The sequence below is a fragment of the Madurella fahalii genome (assembly GCF_045866475.1).
Source record: "Madurella fahalii IFM 68171 DNA, scaffold_2, whole genome shotgun sequence".
NCBI lineage: Eukaryota > Fungi > Ascomycota > Sordariomycetes > Sordariales > Madurella > Madurella fahalii.
Window position 1 is genome coordinate 516,750 of NW_027263972.1, and position 16,396 is coordinate 533,145.

Consider the following 16,396-nt stretch of genomic DNA (forward strand, 5'->3'; position numbering starts at 1 on the left):
AAGGCTATACCTTCAGATAAACGACGAGAATACCCCAGAGGAGGCACGTCAACGACTTACGGGGCAGCGAAATCTAGCCTATAGCAAACGACGAAGACTCGAGAGGAGTAAACTTCGCGAATGCCAGCAAAAACAGCCGAAGGTGTACCCAACAGAGCATAAGGCTTACAAGGAGAATGATTGGCACCGCAATCACTTCCTTCGAGTTCTCTACATAATACCCGAACGCAAGCGCCTATGTCGCACTCTGTCACTGAGAATGCCACTTCGGAATCCGCAGGGAATTTCCACTCTCAGTAATCTCATTACTCTCCGGGAAAGCGACTACCGGGTTGCTTATCAAGATGTACTAAAACCTAAACGCGGCCGCTGCCCAAACCCGTCTTATAATATGGACATAGAGAGGTAAGAAATAATTCTGTATACTGGAGAAGAGCCTGCAGCTAATTAATCATTTGGACAAACATAGTATCCCTGCCAAAAGAGATGGAAGCACATATACCGCTGCTCCGAAATGTTTTATAAGAAGACCTGCGGTTTCGCTCAATTCTACTTTTTATACAGCTGCTGGATAACAAACCGGAAGGCGTAGTTACGTTACTACCAGAACCTATCGATAAACACCAGGTTCCATTCCGCTGCAACCCAGTCTTCTTTCGTCACACCGTCGCCTGTACAGGATATTATCCTATTCACCTCGGGAGAACAGACCTTCCAGCAGATATACGAACGCAGCAGTATCTCGACACCCACGCCTGGAAACGTCATATCTCCCAATACATATCGGCTTACATCAACGCCAGAGTTGGGTCAACCAGCATTGCATATCCACATCCAGAATGTCCTTGCTCATTTGGATCGGGTGAAGACCTTCAACACCATCTTAGAGATGTCCACAGTATTGAAATATATACTAGGACAAAGCGCAAGTCAAGCCCTGAAAACGGCTAAAATCGAAAATTCAAGTTATATCGCCCCGTTAAAAGGACGCGGACTTTGCTTCCAGCAGGCCGTAATTCAGACCCTGTCCACAATTCAGCAGATTTAGATACTAACCTAATCGACCTTCACTAGACGCCTTCGTCAATGAGCGGTTTAACATCGCCTATATCTAGTAATAAGGTGTCACGCACACAGGAGCTCAGCAGAGGGCGTGGGAAGTACGTGAAAAGGTTGAAGTCTCTGAAGATCTATCTACTACAGTAGGAGACTAAAGGACTAGCTTAAATATACAAAGGAAATAGTCTGGGCGAGCTCATATAATGAGCTGCTGAGTTCGGCGGTCAGGAGCCGAGCTCTGTAAGTGCGTTTCCCAGCGCGACATACCCCCAGTTGGCTAGCATTTTGCTTGCCAACTACACTTTTAACAGCTTTACGTAGGAACTCCCTAGCTGCATTTATGCCTATATGCATTTTTTGGCGTTAGCGTTGTCAGTCGCTTTTTGTATGTAGGGAGCTGCGCAGTATATAGATCAATTACGCGAGCGCAGCTCAGCTTGTCCGAATTATATTTAGCGCTGCAGATCTCCCGTAAGATTAGCATTGCCCCACGCCCTACTATAAATCGAGAGCTCCTGAGCTTGCGATCGCAGCGCTTTATACAAGAACAATAACACCACTACTATGCCTCTCAAGAAAAGTTCTGCCTACGCCGCTGCCCTTATAAAGGCGCGTACTGCCTGTACTCAAAAGCACAAGTCTCTGTTGCCGCCGCCGCTGCCGCAGACCCCTAAGAAGAAGGCCCGGAAGGGCGATATCGACTCCCCCGCGCCCAAGTAAGATATTCCCCCGTTCTCTCGAGCTTTAGAGCGAGACTGACAGCGATTTTCCCAGCAGCGACGACACACGCGGCGAGCGCCGTAGCGAGGCTTGCCTCGGCTACGTGCTCTCGGCCTTATCTGGCCGCTCCTCCGGGGCGTGCTACGACAAGGTGGGTGGCGGCAACCGCTATTTCCGCTGTTCGGCCGGCAAGAAGTGCGAGCCGCTGTAAGTCATTTAGGCGCTCGCGCTTTGTTTTGCCTATTCTGACGCGCTTACGTAGCCCCGCTATCGCAGTCCCCTGGGCTGCCAAGCTCACTGCGGCTATCGAGGCCAACGAGTCCGGCCCAGTAAGTTCCTCCTGCTCTTCCTAACTGTCTTCGAGAGCGTCGCGCTGACAGGAATGTACGTTTTAGAAGATCCGGTCCTATTGGACCACCCTGCGCATGCTCCTCGGCGTAGAAGATGAGGAGTACTCGCCGCTCCCTGGTACGCCTGGCGCTACGGGCCCCAGCGGCGCCGCTGTCACGCCTACCCCCAAGGGCAAGGGCAAGGGTAAGGGCAAGGCGCCCGCACTTGAGGAAGACTAGGAGGAGGAGGAGGAAGAAGAGAGGGAGCTGCCCTCTAGCGTATGCGAGTACACTAAGGCGCTTGTAAGGGAGATGGCTGGGCTGTTTAGTCAAGTCAATATCTCCCATTGCTTCCGGGTCACGCCTTCGCCGCCCGCCTCGATCCGCACCGCATCAGGATCGCTTTCCCAGATCGCCTCTTGGATATTGTCGAATGGGGCGTCCACTACCTCCGGCGCAAACATTATGCCCACCCTCTACCAGTACAACCCCCCTTCATCCCTCTTCTCCGGTACAATGGTCCGTGCCAAGGCAGCGTTGGAATTGACGAGGATGTGGTCTCTGATATTCTGAAGCACCAGGTGGCGAGACGCGGATCGCGAAGCGGGCGGCTTGGTGTCCGGAAGGCGAAGGACAGGCTGCCAGGTTGTGGACGTCGGCGGGCCCGACATCGTGCCGCGACGGGAAATACTTCTCACGGCTAGCAGGTTCTCTCCATCATTCCAACACCATCATGACCTCTCTATCGCGCATTGCTTGCGGGACGCCGACAAGATGAAAGGCTCCAACCCCACACCTTCAACCACCACCCTCGATCGCCCCCTCACCGAGCTTGTCGAACTTGCGCGCGGCCACCTACAAGCTTCCCCTTTGCCGCGCGCTGCTCTTCGTCCGCCAAATCCTCGGAGTTTCGTGGAACTCTTCGAGACGAAAACTTGGCACAAAAATGGCGGGAAGATTCCTGGATGGGGGCGCATCCTTCCCACTCAGAGTCCCTGCACGGGTTCGACGAGCTTGGGTGAGAGGCCGTCTCGGCCCGTCTCGGCCCGTCTCGAAGGGTTAATCGGCGGGAAGCGGGAGGGGGGTCTCCCGGGTTCTGTGGTGGCTAAAAGTGTGGGGTCGAGCATTAGCTCACCTCGCAATCTGGAAAGTAATTGCTTCTGTGAGTCGTTCACACAAGAGGACTGAAAAGCCTCTACGAGATAACTGCGACGCCTTGCAGCCAATAATCCAAAGGATTTTGGATCGCGAATCTCTCGACGCGCATAAGGCAGAGTTGCTATATTTCTCTGGGACGCGGACTCTGGATCGCGTTCGACTACGACAATCCTGAACACGATGACTGCGCGGTCAGCGGCTTTCGAATGAGGAAAAACTTTACTAAGATTATTCCCATTTCTGTACCCACATCAGTTGTTCATGAACGTATTCGCGACTGTCCTACTTCCCAGCTTTTGTACGCTCCATCGCATTGCTCTGCCCCCAAAGCACTAGTTAATCAGCTTGTAGGTCGGCAGCCTGCCATCCAACAGTTCCGAGGAAGATACTGAAGGACGAACTAACCACTCTTCGACGCCACTATCGGAGGAAAAGAGAACAACGACACTAGATCGGGCAGTCATTGGATGGAGGGACGACGGAGGAAGGACCAGCAGCAAGGAAAGATGCAACAGCGAGGACGACGCCAATGAGAGTGACAACTGCGTGACTCTACAGGAAGCGTCCGTCCCCGACAAAGAGCGTCGAGACACGTCGTCCTCGAGGACTGCTCCCTGAGTTCTTCGAGGGAAGAGTATAAACGCAAAAGAGCGTCGAGACACGTCGTCCTCGAGGACTGCTCCCTGAGTTCTTCGAGGGAAGAGTATAAACGCAAAGGCAGTACGCCGGTCACCCTCTCCAGGGCGAGAGCCGGCGTCGATGCGGAGAAGGTCACCTGAACCTCCGTGTGGAAACGTTAGTGCTAACCGGAGGACGTTGGCAGCGATGAGGCGGGGCAGTTGTTTGAGGGGGATTGGCAAACGGGCTGGGTGGCGGAAAGCCCTGCAATAACCGGGTCCGAGTGTTGCTGGACCTGACCTTGGAAGAGGCGCAAAGGGCGGGAGGTTGCTTGTGATGCTCCTTCCTCTCGTCCTTCCCCTCGTCTTTCCCCCTACCTCCCATCTCTTATGCCAATCCAAGATATGCAGATAGTTCGGAGTATGTCGGTCGCTCGTTCTAAGGTGCCGGGGCTGGATGGATGGCACTATACATGTTTGAACAGTCTCTATTTAGCCTTAAGGATAGAATGCTACCGTACATGGAGTGGTTGTTTGCCAAGTTTTGCCCCCCCCCCCCCCCCCCCAAAAGACATGTCCGGTTGGGGATCCTTCCGACTAAGGGGCAGACGCGGTAAGGATTTGACAGACGGAGGGCTGCGCGGGACAAGGGAGGACGGTTAAGGCTGGCGCGGAGAGAGTTCCAGTAAGCCGGATGCGTGCGTCGTCGACGACCGTAAGTATGTCGCGAGCTGGTCCGCGACGAAAGGAGGAGGGGCGAGGAAGAGGCGGGACGCATTCCAGTTACCATGATATCTCATCAAGCGTCGTGTTGTCTTCGGGTCGGATAGCGCGAACCTCGGTTACCGAACATGCTCTTGCCGTCGTGAGCCGCTGGTCGGGCTTACGTCGCCCGTCCCGGAGTAAGGTGCGGCTATACCCATCCATGATATCGATGCCACGATAGCAGGCGCGGTGCAGGTTGAAGCCGACGGCGACAACGGCCACGCCGATGACGAGACATCGAAGGCCGCTGGCGTCGGCGTCGCGTCACGGTGTGGGGCATCCGAGTCCGCCTCGACTGGTCCGAACAACGGGCAGGTTCAACCATCAACCTCATCGCCTCGTCTTTGGCAAGGCGGCGCAGGGAGGGAGCGGCTTCTTGACGCGGCTGTCACGATCGACCAGAGGGAGGAGCGGTTAAGGCAACTCGACCTGTGAGCTTGTAGGCGCCGCCTTTGCGCAAAGGCAGTTCGCCTCAAAATGATGCAGAGGGTGGGCGCAATCGAGGATGTGGCCCGGTTCTTGTCAGTCTGGCTAGCTAAGTTTGGTCCAAGAGTCACTTGGGCGACGGTCGTCGGCGCGGTCGTAGCTGGGGGCGGACGCTTTCTGGGTGCTGCGGCCGAAGTCACAATCAGACTTGACATTGAGGTAACCACCGGCTCGAAGATGCTCGAGATCGAGGTGAACGCTCGCGCTGCAAGAAATGGTGTTGGTGGTCAGTCTATCAGAAGAGGGGGAAGGGCCACTCCAACCATCGCCTCGTCTTTGGCAGGGCGGCGCGGGGCAGTCGTTTTCGCAATGTGGTCACTCGCAAAAGTCTGCCGACATCAAGAGGACAGCTACCCTCCTCCGGGGGCCGCCGGTAGGCGGCCCACCCGTGTGGCGACGCGTCGGTGCCAAGCATGAAGCAGCTGAAGGTCGAGCGCCCTCTACACCATTTTTGCGCAAACGATCGCCTCCGCGCCGCCCTTCAATCCTCCTTCCCCGGCCCTACGCTGTTAGGAGGTCTCACCATGCAAGCTGCCAAAGACGAGGCGTTGTGATTTGTCATGATGGTTGGAGCATATCCCCCGTTTTAATTACAAGGACTGACCACCCCATTGCCACTATTCAGGAGCCAACACCGTCTCTTAATTCATGAAGGCATCGCGCGCAGCGCAAGCATTCCCTTCGAGCGTACGACGACAAGGTCTGAGGAGTCGGCGAAAACAGACGTCCGCGTGAAAAGCAACTCAACCCGGTGGATAGATGTCGAGCTCGGGTCTGACGACGGCCACAGGATGCGCGTCGGGACAGGAAGCCCATGATTACGGTGGCCGAGGCAAGTTCAAAGCCATCAAAGGGAGATCGAGAGCGAAGTCGAGAACTCGGGCAAGTAGTGGATGGGGTTGAGTGGCTCGTCTTTGGTAGCTGCGCTGCCCTTGAATTGTTGGAGAGCATCTCCTTTTACCCTCTTCTCAACTACATGGGCTAATTACCAACACCTCTTCGCAGTGCGAACGTTCACTCTCAAGGGGTGCCCGCCACAGCTATGCGTGTCACGTTCGTAAACTTGAAGCTGCCCTGTCCGCTCCATCATCAACGGCGGTCACTTGTCAAGCTCAGACGAGCCCCGCACCATGCACACTTCTCGATACACTACCGATGGCGGCATTTTGGTGCTGCACCGTCCGGTTATCACCATCTCGAAACCGTCAATCACCGCGGAGCCAAGCTTCTCGTCACCTACGATCTGGCAAGGCCAAGCAGAGCTTGTCCTGCTCAGCGAGAATGAGGATGGGGCTTCGAGGACGAGGTATATGGTGAATGATCTGAGATCTTCGCTCCAGCAGCCTCCTCCTGCCTCATCTGATAATAATCGCTAGTGCATTCTCCTTGAAGACGACGCCCGCAACCCTCGCGGCGCCCGCTTTGTCATCAGCCGAATTGACAGCAACAAGACGTTCCTCCACTTCGACTGTCCCCTGAAACTAATCAAGCGAGCAGCCGACAAGGATGAGGACGAGGCAGACGGGCAGCAGCAGCAGCAGCGAAGCTACTACGTGCACGTCGCCCGACTCGCCGACGCAGGCCAAGAGTTCATCATCGAGAAGATCCCGACCCCTCAGGACCTGCGGATCCCCCGGCCGCAGAACCGGAAGCAGTACTCGGACCGGCTGATTGTCACGGCGGACATGCTGATCTGGGCGCTGAGGTACGCGGAGCGCTGCCTTACTTCTTCTTCTCGCTCACGCAGCGCCTGCTGGTCCAGCGTGCCCTCAAGGCGCTGGTCCACTGCGCTTGGATCGCGACGTACGACCCCGACTGGAACCCGAATGGCCACTGGAGATGGTTCTGGAAGCTGTCCAACTACGAACCCCCCATCCCGTTCAGCACGCTGATGAAGTACTACTGCAAATACATCATCTCGCTCGCCATCGTCACGGATAGGTACATGGTGATGATGCTTCCTGTGCTGTACTGGTTTCCCGCCCTCGAGATTCCCGACCGCCCCTCCCCAACTATTCCTCCCTGCGCCTTACCTATTGACGGTGCACCGCCTTGGGTAGCGCGTGCCATTGCTCCGTCATCACATGCAAGAAAGTGCAGCGCAGCTACCAAAGACGAGACGATACATGACGAGATGTGATGATGGTTGGAGTACAATGACTGAACCCCCCGATTCAACAGCCAACCAAACAACTACATGCCCCGCGCGACCTTCTGCTCACCATGCGCTCCACCGTCGCCAAGCCGTGACACACCTTGAAAGGACTTTGCAACATTAGGCTGACGGCGTCCGTAGATGGCCTTGGACCCGACGCGCGTCTGGTGACCGTCATCAGACCCAAGAACGGCACTCCTGATGTGCCTCTCCTTGCAGGTGTATACAGCTCGAACTTCACGATCTCCGTCGGCAGATGATATGGAGTGACTCTTGGACCAAAGTGACAAGAACTGGGCCACATAGTGATGAGATTGATGGAGGCCAGGACTTGACCACCCCGGCGGCGCAGGAAGCGTCCGCCACGTAGGCGGTGACCGCGGGTACTCGTCTGAGGTTCTTCGAGTGAAAGAGTTTCAGGCCGCACAATATCGCGCCCCTGCGCCTCATTGTGGCGTCGCCATGACCGAAGGGTTGATGCTGGATGCGGTGACGCGCCCGTGCGGGGGTAACCAAAAGACTGGCGCCTCCCCTGTCTCTTTATCATTGTCGTGCTCACGGAATCCCTCCATCGCGTATCGTTTGCGCACTCACCATAATCACACAACACAATACGCCCCCGCCTCCCTCTTCTAGCCCTCCTTCCCCCAACCCTCTCCCAACGCCTCTTCATAAATCAAGTCCCCTTCTATTCCTCCCTCCCCCCCTGCGCCGAAGTCCCCCTCTCCCGCATCGTCCGCGACATGTCCTCAGGCTGCGGCGACGGTTCCCGCACAACATCCTACTCCTGTTTCTGTGTTTCCTCCTCCACAAAATTCGCTTCGGGCAGAAGTTGTGAAACCCAATGATGACGTGGTTGCGGATCAGGGCGCACGCGAAGGTAAGGCAGGTGAGGGAGCCTCATTTCATGATTTTTAGGAGCTGCTTGACACACTTACACGTGGCTCACAAAGCCCAAGGACAGATGTTAGGTACCAGCGGCATGCTCTCTGGCAAATGGCGGGGCGACAGGTTTAGGGGACTTGGTAAAGTGAGATTGTTAGGAGGAGTCGTGGCGAGATTGATTGGTCTCCATGTCCCCAACCATAGAGCCCTACGTTCTCAATGTAACTGGAATCTTCTACTGCAGCGTGCAGATCATTTCGAACTTCTATGAACCGTGTGTCGTCTGGCCGAAACTAACTCCTAGGCGTATGATGGGCCATCTCAATTATAGAGTGAGCCGGCGCTCTCATCAATCTTTGGGGGTCCAGAGTTTTTGAGGCCATCACAAGTTTACGAAGCTTGAAGTCTTTGTTTCACACCAAATTCTTGTGCCGTGCTACGTTGTGACCTTATTTTGTCAAGATAAATCACTAGAATCACCAACTCAAGCCGATTGCGTTACTACCCTTTTTGCTTTGCCAACCACGTTGCTAGGTATCTGCCACTAGTTCTGTTGCTCAAAGCTTTCAGGTCTTCTGACGAAATTCAATATCTAGGTACTACTAGACCCAAAATGGGACTCAGAAAATGGATGCGACATTTCTTCCCTAAGATTCTCGGTCGCGGACGGGTGCCACGAGTCAACGATTCCGACAGTGATGAGCCTGGGAATCACACTCGAGTTGAAAAAGTGCGGCGAGTCCATGTCTCGGACAATGATGAGAATTGGACGCAAGAAGTCGACGAAGGACTCTACGGACAGCTCGACGGAACCATTCAGATTCGAATTCCGGGGGTAACGGGAGAACCCCCCGACTTGCTCAATGAGTTGCTCCAGCGAGATCGACCTCCCTCCATGCGGGAATTCCGTCAAATGGTTACCGATATAACCGCAAAAGACCCCTGGGAGCGTGCGGTGGACAACTCTTTCGCTGTATCCTTTTTCGAGCGGATACATGGAACGCAATCCCATGTTCTCCCTCCGTGTCGATCTGTCTCGAGACTCTGCAAGCGATGCAGCAAGGTCGATCTCGACCAACCCATTCGCTTGCGCTCGCTGCGTGAGACGGCGAGCTCATGCGACTTCTGCAAGTTGCTGTGTCAATGCTTTGACAAGCACAATGTGGACGAGCAAGAAGGAATCAAGCTTCTGAAACGCCCAGACATTGTGAGAATATGCGCTCCTCCTACGATCTCAGAGGTTTCGCGGGGCATTCAGATTGGATTCCCAGCACTTCCAGACATAGGTGGGCATGTCTATTTCGAGTTACTCAGAGAATGGCTTCGAGTGTGCGACAGCGGGCACGAAGGGCATGAAAGATGCGGTGGCCGTCGGGACCCTCCTCTACTTCCTACTCGCGTTCTTGACATAGGTGATAGCAAAGACCCTAGTCATCTGCGCCTTCATCAGTCAAGTCCCGGCGAGAGGGTTGACTACGTCGCTCTGTCTCATTGTTGGGGCTGTCCGACCGAGGAACAGAAGAAGGCCATGAGCACATCGACACAAAATATCGACGCAAGGCTTCGGGGAATGAGGCTGGCAGATCTGCCAAAAACATTTCAAGACGCCATCAGACTGACTCGAGAACTTGGTAAACGTTACCTTTGGATCGACTCACTTTGCATCATCCAAGGCTCAGATGGGGACTGGGAGACCGAGTCCAAGCGGATGGAAGCCGTTTTTGGTGACGCCTATTGCACAATCGCGGCCAGCTCCAGTCCGGATTCGACTGCGGGATTTATCAGCCAAAGGGAGTCACCTCGAGACTACATTCACATTCAAAACTCTTCACACGGTCCAATCTGCGTCTCCGAAGTGCTCGATGACTTTCAACATGATGTGGAGCAGAGTGTCTTGTCTCAGCGGGCTTGGGTGTTCCAAGAGAGAGCCCTGTCCCGGAGAACAATTCATTTCACGACACGTCAGACCTACTGGGAGTGTGGCGCCGGAGTACATTGCGAAACGCTAACTCGTATGTCCAAGTATGTCTTCTAATACTCTCTCAATATTTGCCGTCATGCCATAACGTATTCTTGCTGACATCCTCAAGCACAAAGGAGCGTTTCCTTGGCGATCCAGAGTTTCCCAAAAACATTTTGAGTCAATTCACCCCGGGCAAGATTTCCATGTTTCAGAATCTTTTTGCAACGTATTCGCAACTTGGTATTACAAAAAAGACGGACCGGCCGATTGCGATTGCAAGTCTCGAGAGGCGATTGGGCGCCGTCTTCGAAACGCGAGTTAAACACGGGGTATTCGAGAGATATCTTCATAGAAGCCTCATGTGGTATCGATGCCGCTCAGCAACGTCCGGGACAGGGCGGATACAGTACCCTGAACACCGGTCTGTGCCATCGTGGTCTTGGATGGCATACGAGGGAAAGATCGAGTACCCGGAGACTGAGTTTAACGGTTTAGATTGGAACGTGAATATTCGGCTCAAGGAAAATGGTGATGTTTTAGAGGCTGTGGTGGAAGATTTCCAGGATTCTAACACTGTGCGGCACGGCAGGGTGTGTCTAATTCTGGATCGAGTGACCGGGAATGAAATGGGACGGTTGGAGTTCGACAAGGACGGTCATGGAGTGCCACAGGGGTTGCGGTGTGCTGTCATAGGAAAGGCTGCAAATGAGTTTCCATCAAAGGGACGGTGTTGCTCTGTGATGGCCGTCGCACCAACCTCGAAAAGGGAAGGGCAGGCATATGAACGAGTAGGGTTTGGTTTCGTTTTCTCGAGGTTTCTTTCGCCTGGGAGCTCGGGGGCTGTAGTCCAAATTTTCTAGCACAACTCAACTCAGGACAACGACCAAAAATAGGACATTTCATAAGCAGAGATTCGCCTCAGATTACCAGACTGTCTTCATTGGACAGTATCTTCCTCTTTCGTTATGACAATCACGGATTCCTCGCCCACCACTTCCCCCACGCATCCCTCTTCCGCCTCGCCTGCTCTCTCACCCCCTCGGTCCTCGCCCCCTCCGGCAACCTCGTCAACAACGCAACCTGCAAATCAACCTCCAATCCGGCCTCATCTCCCTCCACCCCAACCTCACCGCCGCATCCGTCTTCAACACGACCATCCGTCCAAACTCCCCCGCCATCAGCGCCTTCTCCAGAACACCCCTACAATTCCCTTAACTCCTCACCTCCCCCAGCACCACCACCAACACATCCACATATCTCATCTCATTATTCACCTCCATCTCCCTTACCAAACCCAGCCATAGCGCCCAATTAAACGCTTTGGTCGCCCAATACAATTATAACCACATCAAACCATATATACCCGCTAATAATATGGTCAGGATTAATGATTTTTCCTCACCACCTATTACTCCTTTCCTATGTTTTGCTAGTAGGGGAAGCAGAAATGCTGTGAGGCGAGTCATGAACCGCGCATTCTGGTTGATCACAGCGTCCACGTCTGCGCACGAGTATGTGCCTAGTTCGCGGATGGCGGGTCCAGCGGCGGGGTTACCGCCGACGTTATTAACCAGGATTGACACATTCAAGTCAGAGACCGATGCAACGAGGACAAGGGAGTGGGGAGGGTGTGCTTCCAAAAGATATTGGAGTCATGATCCAGCTTCATACATCCACCTTTTGGGATCAAAACTGGTTTGGCACCTTTCCAATCTTCAATGGCTCTCCCACCTATTGGGGAACTTGTCGAACAATAGTACGTGACCCGAGCGTTCTGATCCGCCGTGCCTCTGAGAGGGAGAACTGCCATCTGTCCATCTGAAAGAGACACAATGCCGCTCGTCAGCCGGTATGGTCCGGCTACGTGGCACATGGACCTAATGGGAGGTGACTTAACGAGCACTCTCAAAAACCATGAGTCGATCCAGTCTGCATCAATCCAACAAGAGCACGGCACACCAGATGGGCATTCACTTGTGGGGCTGGGAACGGGCATCCAACTGGATCAAGAGGGCTCTAACGGTGAGGAACCAATCATGGATAGGGAGAAAAGTACTCTTATTCCCAAGCGCCCTCTCTAACGTGGGTGACATCATCCGCCACCGGAGATGGATACCCGCAGCATTGTTGAAATGGGCATCGTGGTGTGGATTACCATGCGTGGTAATCATCACATGTCATGCATGGTAGCCGTCCATGGTATGTACCATGGCCAGCCGTCCTTGCGCCCTGTGAGGAAAGACGCTCGCGCTACGCGCAATGCAAGGAGAGATATTGCAGTCAAGACCTTCCCGGCTACGGCCAGGCTTGTGCGCGCCGTCGACGGGGTGACGCCCGGCTGATCAACGCGCTCGAGCCGGTGATGGCAGGGACATCACGCGCCTGGCTAAGGCGGAGCTACGGCGTATCCAAGTTAGCATCGGCATAATCTTCCAGCAGATAACCTGCTCGGCTTGCGCACCATTGCGGGCAACGTGGTATACCCGCTCGCGACCGCCGTAAGCCGCGCGTCGCCGAGCTCCTCGAGCCTCACCGACAAGGCCGGTCAGTACCTGTCCCAGCTGTCGGGCGATCAGAAGCATCGGCATGCCGATTGGGCTCGGCGGCTTCGCCTCATCCCTGCGCCCGGACCGCCATGCCCGGCTCAGCGACCGAGGTCATCAAAGGCAGGTAGCCCCTGGGACGCCATGACGAGGCACAGGGACCCCTCCCCAATATATCAACAGTCGCAGCCATTAATAGCCAAAGCAAGTCTCTCTTTGGGTCAGTCATGGGGAAGTTGTCGCGGAAGGGTGGCAAGCAGAACACCACGAGCAATTTGTCGCACAGCGCATCAGATCGGCTAACCTCTGCGCCGCATCCCGCGCCTGTGCCGTTTCCGGACAACCAAGCCCCACCCCCATCCTACTCGGAGGCCACCGCTTACTCTATAATCACGGTCCAAGCGCCGATTGCTAACCGCCCGGCGTCGCCGTCGCCGTTCGGCGCCTCCCGGATCTTGGTGGCCAGCATTTCCACACCCGAGGACCCCTACGCATTCCTCAGCACCTTCAACACCGCCTTCGTGATCGATGACTCCGCCTCCATGGCCAGTAACCCTTGGGAGGGCTAGATTCAACCAGGCTGTACTTCTACGTATTGTCTTATCCTGGTGTCTCATTTCCATTCTCCAGGACACAGGCGGTAGGTAGGTTAAACGCGCAAACTTCGGAAGCACTGGACTCAAAATACAACACCAATATTCATGAAAGGGGCAGAGAGAGTGAAACTGGCAAACCGGAGGGCATGGAACGCAAGAAGACGAATATAGTTGAACCGGCGAGCCTTGGGTAATTAGCTCCTTTAGTTGTGTCATGACGGCATCACTGACAACCAAAGTGTACGGTCCTTCTGTGACCACCCCAAATGAGGCGTTGAAGAAGAGGAAGCTAAAAGGATTGGATGTTCTGGGAGCTTTTGTAAGACGTTGGAAAGGGCCGCCTTTCGTCTAGGAAATGGAATACGGGGGCATCGACGCTGGCAAATTACCATGAGCACATTGTGCCCCTGATTGCAGCCTCTCAAACCACGTTAGCCATTTGCTCCGTTCGCGGCCGTTTTGAACCTTACCTCCTTCGAGGTTGCGACTTTCTTCATGGAGCGGCTCCCAATGACGCACCCTCCAAGGCCGCGGGGCCTCAAGCCTCCATTCCCGGCCGATAGCGGTGTCACCTGACGAGTTAGGCAGCGACTTTCCCGACCCAATCCCTTACTAGTTGTTCCGCCACGCGCCCGATTTAATACGGGTGCCCCGCGCCGAAATGGGCCGCGAGGCCAAGTCCATCTGGCGCAAGTTCCATTGTCGCAACTTCGCAAGTGACATCTGTATTCGTGTTGCGCTCGGCTGTGCATAACGAGACGATCGTTTCGAGTGTGCTCGCAATGGCTCCGGTATGCATTCCGCTGTCTGTCGGGATATGCGGTATACCTTGTGCTCACTCTTAGAAGGGTGATGTTGCGCGATCTGGACAATACGAAGCTATCACGTTCGGCTTGTTGCCAGCGGAGGAGAGTGATAGGATATTAAGATGGAAACCGGCATCACCTTTTGTCGATACGTGGATAAAGATCGACGGAAAGGACATTCCATATGAAGTGTTACGAAAGGAAGGGGAGTCGGCACTTGTGCCAGCGGGGAAAATGGTTGAGGTGCTTCGTATGGAAGTGAAGATCGAAAAACTATAGGGCTAGCTCATATACAGGGCGTTCCGGTCGAATTATCCTCCTACAAGATAATTCTTCAAGCCACCGGCTATGACGGATGAAAGACTCTGCCCAGGAGCTTGGAATCGAAATACTACCTTACGATGAAGCCTCCAGTTCTGTCGCCCATTAAGAATGTCTGGCCGTGGCAAAAAGACTGGACAGAAACACGCCATGAGCAACATATCCAGGATCTCAATTCACTTGGGTTACGGACACGCTTGGAGGGTGCCTGGGCGACTGTGCCGGAGGGCTGGACATTACGGTTGGTGGTTGCATTTGTGTAAAGAGACGGGCGGGACCCAATAAAATACTGACGTCGCTACCCAGTGGTGCCCTGTATCTCATATGTACTGTACAATACATACAGTACCTGAGTGATTTAGTGGCTCGGCTGGCTTGGCTTGGTAGGTACGAAAGGTAGCACCTGGCTGGCACCTTGGCTTGTCATACGTATGAATCTTAGGCTCGCAGCCCCGGAAAAGGTGTATTTCAGCGATTGATCCTTCAAAAGCCCGAGGTGCGGTCATTAATTTGAACTTTGCCACTAACGTCTTTGCAAGTTGTGGCAACGAACACATGATCGGCGTCGGATTCGGGCTGAAAGGTGCCGTGGTAAGTCAACACCTTGCTCGGCATGCGTCAGACAAACTTGGCGACAGTGCCGGCCAGCCGCGCACTCTGAGCAACGCATCGACCTCTGCCTCTGGTTGTTTCAATCGCTTTGCGTCTGAAGCCGCATTAGAAATTATAAAGCATCAAACGTTGGTGAATCGTGGAAAGCCAGATGCCCGTCGTTTGCCTTCATTTTTCTACGGCATTTATTTCTTCCCAGTAACTCCAAGGAGCCCATCATGGCATTCCATTTTACAACGGGCAACTCCACCAGAAGCTACGCCGTTGCTTATACAGTCCTCGTCGGCATCATCCTTCTAGCCGTAATTCCGTTCGCCCTTCTGTCCTTGTCGAAGAACAAATCCCGCCGAGATCCTGCCCGGCGCTTCGTCCCCTGGCTCAAGATATCTTTCTGGCTGTTCTGTTTGTACGCGCAGGCCACGCCCCGAGCCCCAGGCATTTCCCACCAATACTAGTCAAGTTACTGACTTTCTTCCCTTCTCCCTTCCACCGCAGGACCCTGTCACTGCTGCTTGCGCAATTCATTATTACCACGTGCGCAACCCACAATGTCGATATAGGATCGGACACTCTCCGTGCCGGCTACCACCTCGGATACCTGGCCGAACTTTTCCGGGCCCTGTCGGCGGCTGCCATCATGGTATTCCTATTCGTGCTCGGCGCCGGCATAACCTACGCGCTGCACGGCGCCCCAGGCTCATTCGACAGAATGATGCGGTACGCGGCTTACTTTCTGGGCTTTGTCATCGCGGCGCTAGCTATCACCTACTACGGCCTCCTCGTTGACTTCCATGTCAACTTCACCAACCTCACCGGCACGGTGAACAACGGCCGTGGACCTTCTCGCATTGAGACCATCAACGACCTCATTGGGGCGACTTCCATCATCCTCTTTGTCGCGTCGCTCGCAATTGCCGGCCTCGCCATCTCCTGCGCCGCCCGGAGCAGGACCTCGCCTCTTAGAAGCGTGAGTAGCCGGAAACCCCCCAACACACAAAACGTTCCGCGCTCTGCTAACGCACCTGTCAACACGATTAAGACCTCGATTCTTTATCTTGTCGCTGGTCTGCTGAACCTGCTCAGCTCGTCTTGGGCCTTTGCCTACGCCATCGAGTGGCTCCTGGAGACCCAAATGTGGCCGCAGGAGCCCTATGTGGTAGTTCTAACCATCATTCTAGAATGGTGGAGCCGTGGCCTTTTGCTTATCGCTGCCTTCTTTATTGCCGCCAAGGGCGCGCACAGCGGTGGTGTCTGGTCGGGGAGTGCGAAGGGCGGTTCCTCGATGCATTTCTCTCCGAACCGTGCCTCTTATAACTCCGGCGCGGCCTTTGTGTAGGATGCGGAAATCAGGGGTGCGAGTAAAACTAGGCGCGAGCAGCCG

The 16,396-nt window shown here is 54.6% G+C and overlaps 5 protein-coding genes across 5 annotated transcripts; all 5 read left to right on the top strand.

Annotated features, from left to right (window-relative positions):
* Positions 1 to 1,623: 1,623 nt before the first annotated feature.
* MFIFM68171_02895 (uncharacterized protein) lies at positions 1,624 to 2,348 on the top strand (the record flags this gene model as incomplete). Its single annotated transcript, XM_071058317.1, has 4 exons — positions 1,624 to 1,775; positions 1,834 to 1,986; positions 2,042 to 2,108; positions 2,175 to 2,348. 4 exons carry the CDS (start codon positions 1,624 to 1,626, stop codon positions 2,346 to 2,348), a joined length of 546 nt encoding a protein of 181 aa, XP_070914418.1.
* Positions 2,349 to 4,577: 2,229 nt separating this feature from the next.
* On the top strand, positions 4,578 to 5,083 carry MFIFM68171_02896 (uncharacterized protein; the record flags this gene model as incomplete). Its single annotated transcript, XM_071058318.1, has 2 exons — positions 4,578 to 4,602; positions 4,791 to 5,083. 2 exons carry the CDS (start codon positions 4,578 to 4,580, stop codon positions 5,081 to 5,083), a joined length of 318 nt encoding a protein of 105 aa, XP_070914419.1.
* Positions 5,084 to 6,264: 1,181 nt separating this feature from the next.
* Positions 6,265 to 7,274, top strand: MFIFM68171_02897 (uncharacterized protein; the record flags this gene model as incomplete). Its single annotated transcript, XM_071058319.1, has 3 exons — positions 6,265 to 6,447; positions 6,511 to 6,839; positions 7,019 to 7,274. The coding sequence occupies 3 exons, from the start codon at positions 6,265 to 6,267 to the stop codon at positions 7,272 to 7,274; spliced, it is 768 nt and encodes a 255-aa protein (XP_070914420.1).
* A 5,633-nt stretch (positions 7,275 to 12,907) lies between these two features.
* MFIFM68171_02898 (uncharacterized protein) lies at positions 12,908 to 13,249 on the top strand (the record flags this gene model as incomplete). Its single annotated transcript, XM_071058320.1, has 1 exon — positions 12,908 to 13,249. The coding sequence occupies one exon, from the start codon at positions 12,908 to 12,910 to the stop codon at positions 13,247 to 13,249; it is 342 nt and encodes a 113-aa protein (XP_070914421.1).
* A 1,984-nt stretch (positions 13,250 to 15,233) lies between these two features.
* MFIFM68171_02899 (uncharacterized protein) lies at positions 15,234 to 16,351 on the top strand (the record flags this gene model as incomplete). The annotated part of the gene is made up of 3 exons (XM_071058321.1): positions 15,234 to 15,421; positions 15,511 to 15,982; positions 16,055 to 16,351. The coding sequence occupies 3 exons, from the start codon at positions 15,234 to 15,236 to the stop codon at positions 16,349 to 16,351; spliced, it is 957 nt and encodes a 318-aa protein (XP_070914422.1).
* Between the last annotated feature and the right edge of the window lie 45 nt (positions 16,352 to 16,396).